General features: G+C 36.2%; 1 protein-coding gene across 1 annotated transcript; it reads left to right on the top strand.

The window, feature by feature from the left end:
- The first annotated feature begins 2,202 nt into the window (after positions 1 to 2,202).
- Positions 2,203 to 3,936, top strand: LOC117108051 (transmembrane protein 45B-like). The gene has a single exon (XM_033249899.1). The coding sequence runs from the start codon at positions 2,411 to 2,413 to the stop codon at positions 3,269 to 3,271; it is 861 nt and encodes a 286-aa protein (XP_033105790.1). The 5' UTR covers positions 2,203 to 2,410; the 3' UTR covers positions 3,272 to 3,936.
- Positions 3,937 to 5,051: the final 1,115 nt, after the last annotated feature.

Here is a 5,051-nt window from a genome sequence, read left to right as displayed (position 1 = left end):
GTGTGATCGCACCGCCTGCACCCCCTCCCCCTCCTGCATCCGCCCCGGGAATGACGATAATGGTGATGACGTGTTTTGTAAGGTTGCGAAATCTTCCTAATATTAGATAAAAAATACGATTATGAAATAGTTAGCACTATAGACTGTCGCACATTTGTAAGAGTGTACTATACATCTAACGACCCGTCCACAATCAAATGTTTTTACAAATTTGTGTGACGTGCCTATATAATGGCCATGATGATGTCATATTACACCCAAATATGGGCATATCACTTTTTTTTGTCACATAAAATTTGATAGTGTGGACAGAGCTTTAGAAATTGTACTACACAGTTGCGGATCCAGAGATGTCTGAAAGATAAAACTGTGCTCGAATATGTACGTAGCAACACTGATTTCATCTAACGGTGAGAACCGACCATGCAAACATGTGTACGTAACATGTTGTCACTTTAAATTAATCATCGACTAACGTAGGCTTATCACCTTATATCCCACAACCAACATACACTCGCCATTCCTTATTATATGCTGCACTTTCCACTCACCCATCACGTCACAGCATCATCAACTCATTTTGCGTTCACAGTGTTACTGCTTGCAACGGAGTTCTCCTTGGAGAATAAGTTTGCTTCTTCCGAAGCAGGTGTAATTAATTACACGAGCTCTTTTATAAACAAATAATGCCTTCCTACTGCGAAACATCACAACAAATCCAATGAAGCATTGTAAAATTGTATTTTTGTTTTCTTATAGCTACGAGTATGAAAAAAATTGGTTCCCCAACCGGGATTTGAACCCGGGAGTTTCTGGTGTTTATGCAGACGCCTTAACCAATTGGGTTACTGAGGCTTTGTTGGGAATACAAATCTGATTAATCATCAATTCTTCACATTCATGTGCATACGTAGTTGGGCAGTACTGTCCTAGATGAATGGAAAATAAGCCAGATCAATGATACACCCTCTTCTAAAGAATTTGACAACAAGACGTAATTTCTGAAGAGATACTTTTTTTTATAAATAATTTTATAAATGTTATAATTACATATATAAATATATATATTTATATATAGCCTATATATACATATATATACACTCTATGTATATACATACATATATATGTATATACATATATATTTATAGGTTATATACTGTCTCTTATACACATCTAGATGTGTATAAGAGATAATAAATGCTAATTTTATAGAAATTTCTCTTGATTTATATATTTATTCATTTCTGATTGATTTATATATACTTCTATTGACTGGGTCAATGATTTATAAATTGCTGGATTTATTGACTGACTGATCAATTAACGTATAGATTGATTGAATTAATTGATTGATTGATTATAGTGTATATGGATTTGGTAGACAGCCAACTCGCGAGATAGACGAAAGAGACATATCCGGTATGGGACACAACCAGCAGTATTATTAAAATGTAAAATTCAATTTAATGTATTTGTGTAGCAGGACATTAAAGTTCCATTTTGTACGTTGTTGTTTGTTTGAGAAAGTCCGTTGTTTGTTTTGTCAGTGATATGCGTTGTTCGTTTGTGAATGTTCGTTGTTCATTTTACTTTTGTATTTTAGCGGTGATTGCCTTCCACAATAAGCACTATGATGGCAGTGAGGAAATGATGCAAAAGGCATTAATGACTGGTTGACCTCAGAATAACAAGATGCATTTCTATGACATCACCATCAATATTGTGCGTCGTGTATTCATATCCGTTTGAGGCCGCTCGTGTATGACGCGCATGCTCTGAATAAAGCATTAGTGACACTTAGGTAATTATGATGAATCTGCCGACCACGAAAAAAATATTAAACTTAACACAACTTTACCTACGGACAATACCAAAAGGTACCATACACTACTACACAATTTACATAGGCAAATAGGAAAACCCATAAAAACAGCAAACGGCCACATAATGCAGACGGATCCGTCTGCAGATATTGGGGTTTTTTCCAGTGGATGCTTAGTTTATTTTTATATATATATATATATATATATATATATATGACTATTATGAGTCCATAAACACATCACATTGTAAATGAAATTTTGCGTATCCTGAAAGTGAATACGATGTACTCTATTACTCTTGCGTGTTTGACCGCTTGCGGGAGTTGAATAAACGATTAACCAATCGTCAGACAGAACTACTGAACCGTAAGTTGTAGTTCGGATCTGTCGAGAGCTTACTAATTGTTTCTCGGTTGTAAGTTTACTGTCATTACATTTCACCTATTCATGCGTACGATCGTTTCAACTATAAACATATTCTACCCATAGACAGTAAGCGAGGATTACAGTTGAGAAGAGCTACTAAACTGAAGTCAGACGCCGTGAAAATCTCGCATCGTATACTAAGTGAGGCCTAGCGGAACGAGATGGGATCATGGCTGGGACACACAGCTCCCGGAACATTTTTTATAACCGGTGCCATATGGTGGATGATACAGTTGTCGTATCATAAATATCGGGATAATCATCAGGCACAGTGCCGTCTTATTCGATATTTGAGCCAAAAACCAGTCGAAGGGATCAGTATTGTTGTTGTCGCACTGGTTGGAGTTTTTGGCGAAAATATGCACCCTGCTCCGAAGTGGAGATTGTTCGACGCGGTAACCGGTGACTTTGTCCATATGAACGTTTGGCAACATTGTACAATGTATGTGTACTTCGGTTTGTACGGGATGATTAAAATAATCGGACAAGCGTACGTACCGAAATTATTGAAGTATTCAACTGTCTTTCTTTCATTAGCATTTGGAATTGAGGGCTTGCTTTTTTACTATCATGTTCATGGTCATGATGATCTAGACATCCATATTCATATGTTGCTTGTTCTGGCTGCATTTGGTTGTTGTATTTTGGCTTTCCTGGAGTTTCGTTTCCCAGACGAACCAATTTATCGTCTGACTAGGATATTATTTACTATGGTGCAGGGAACGTGGTTTTGGATGATAGGTACTGTGTTATATCAGCCTCCGTCTGGCAAGAAATGGTCACCGGATGACCATGAAAACTTAATGTTTCTTACTACTGCTTTTACTTGGCATGTTCTTGTTAGTATGGGCGTGTTGACAATTATTTACCACATCGTTCGCAAATGTATGATATGTATGGGTCACCAACAAAAAAGCGGTATGCCTATTCAATACCAAGAACTCGCAAACTCGTCTAACCAACGTGGAGTTGAACACATTGGGCTTTTGGAAACGGCTGAGCTTGGTTCGGATTTGGAGTGACAAATCTGGATATTATTATTATTATTATTATTATTTTTTTTTTTTTTTAGGCTGAATTAAAATAAGAGACACATTGCGTCCGTTTTCATTATCTGAGGGTGTAGGCCTAATATCTAATATCGCTTTTGCCAACAGTAAATGCCATAATGCTTTCGAATACTTCCAGAAAATATGCAGAACTCTGCAGTTTTATATCTTCGTATATGCCTAACAGATTTAGGCCTACAGTTCAGTTAAAAGTCTTGTCACGATGTTATCACTGTATACAATATGCGTTCTGTAGTTTAATTACACTATTATAATAAGCATATCAATGATGCTGGTGTCCACCGTTGAGTATTGTTGAAATTGAGAGTATACAACACAAACACTATTTGTATGTATTTTATTAGGCATATTCCACTCAAAACATGCAATAGGCATGTCTTAAAACTTGGCTTGATACCACATAGGCTTATAAATATATATATATATATATAAATATATATATAATTTTTGAATGATATAATTTATAAAACAAATGAAAATCATATTTTGTAATTCTGAATGAATTGGTTGATAACAAAGCATCGAATTAAATTGACATGTTTCATGTTGCTATTTTTGTTACGCTATATTATATTTTATTTGTGTCATCTAATTAAAGAGTAACATATTTAGTTTAAGCCATTTTTCGAAGATCGCCATTTTTACCAGCATATCTTACTTGCTTTTTTTCTTGTATCTAACGCACTGCTAATCGTATCCATTAAGCCAACGGAAGACTAATACCTGCGATATAGGATCAGTATAGATTTAAATCCAACGGCGGACGTACAGTGTACGATGGCAACAGGGACACTGTAGTTCAGAGGTCAACCATGACTATATTTTTGGCCTTATGACGGATATTTTATTTGGATGTAAAGAAGAACTGGATGCTACTGAAATCGACTGATACTGTGTTAAAATCGATTGCAATGCTTAATTCACTTCGTCAGTAGTGATGATGAATGTATAATACTGTTCCATGCTGCTAGTCACTCATTATAATCTAGATCTCATTTCAGGTCAGACTCGTATCAGAAAACGAATGGTGTGTATTAATAGTATAGCTGCTCTTCATAATGCAAAATTTTAACCTCCTGCCGTGTGCAGCCGTCCGAGGCATTTACTAAAAAACGCATTCGGTAACGTTACCTGGTTCCATATAGGTTTAATACATTCATTACCTTAAAAACGCATGCCTTAACGTTACCTAGCTGCTGGCGTATTATAGGCTTATAAATACCATCATTGTTAAATTTCTTTCCTCCTGTCTGACGTCATCATCTTGGCGCTCCTATGTACTGTTAAATAGGCCGCCTGACATTGCGCGTGTATATGCAAATGAGGCCACGCCTACATCACGACCAATCACAGAATGGGACACAGCATAGCCCATGTACTTATTCAGGATTGGAATCAGTTATGACGTCAACTTATGACGTTAACTATGCTATATGCTCTCCGACTGTTTCCGGAATCTTAAACTCTCAGTCAGGCTCAATAATCAGTTCAGATTCTAAGAAAATTCGTCATTTATCGCAATGATAATCAACCCTAATGACCTTAACAATCATTATAAAAGTGTACACGCAGTCCTTGCAACGATATCTCATCTCTGTCTGTCGTATAAGTATCTTTAGAGGGAAAATTTTCAAATACTGCAATATCATAGAGTTTGTCCTATGAATAGGCCTATATACAGTTACTCACACATGTACAATTTTAGTTTATTTGGCATATACCGGTTATATAT

The sequence above is a fragment of the Anneissia japonica genome, unplaced genomic scaffold (genome assembly GCF_011630105.1).
Source record: "Anneissia japonica isolate Jap-2015-1 unplaced genomic scaffold, ASM1163010v1 scaffold287960_len3192837_cov198, whole genome shotgun sequence".
Taxonomy (NCBI): Eukaryota; Metazoa; Echinodermata; class Crinoidea; order Comatulida; family Comatulidae; genus Anneissia; species Anneissia japonica.
Note: the sequence above shows the minus strand (reverse complement) of the source record. Positions and strands in the feature narration are given on the sequence as shown.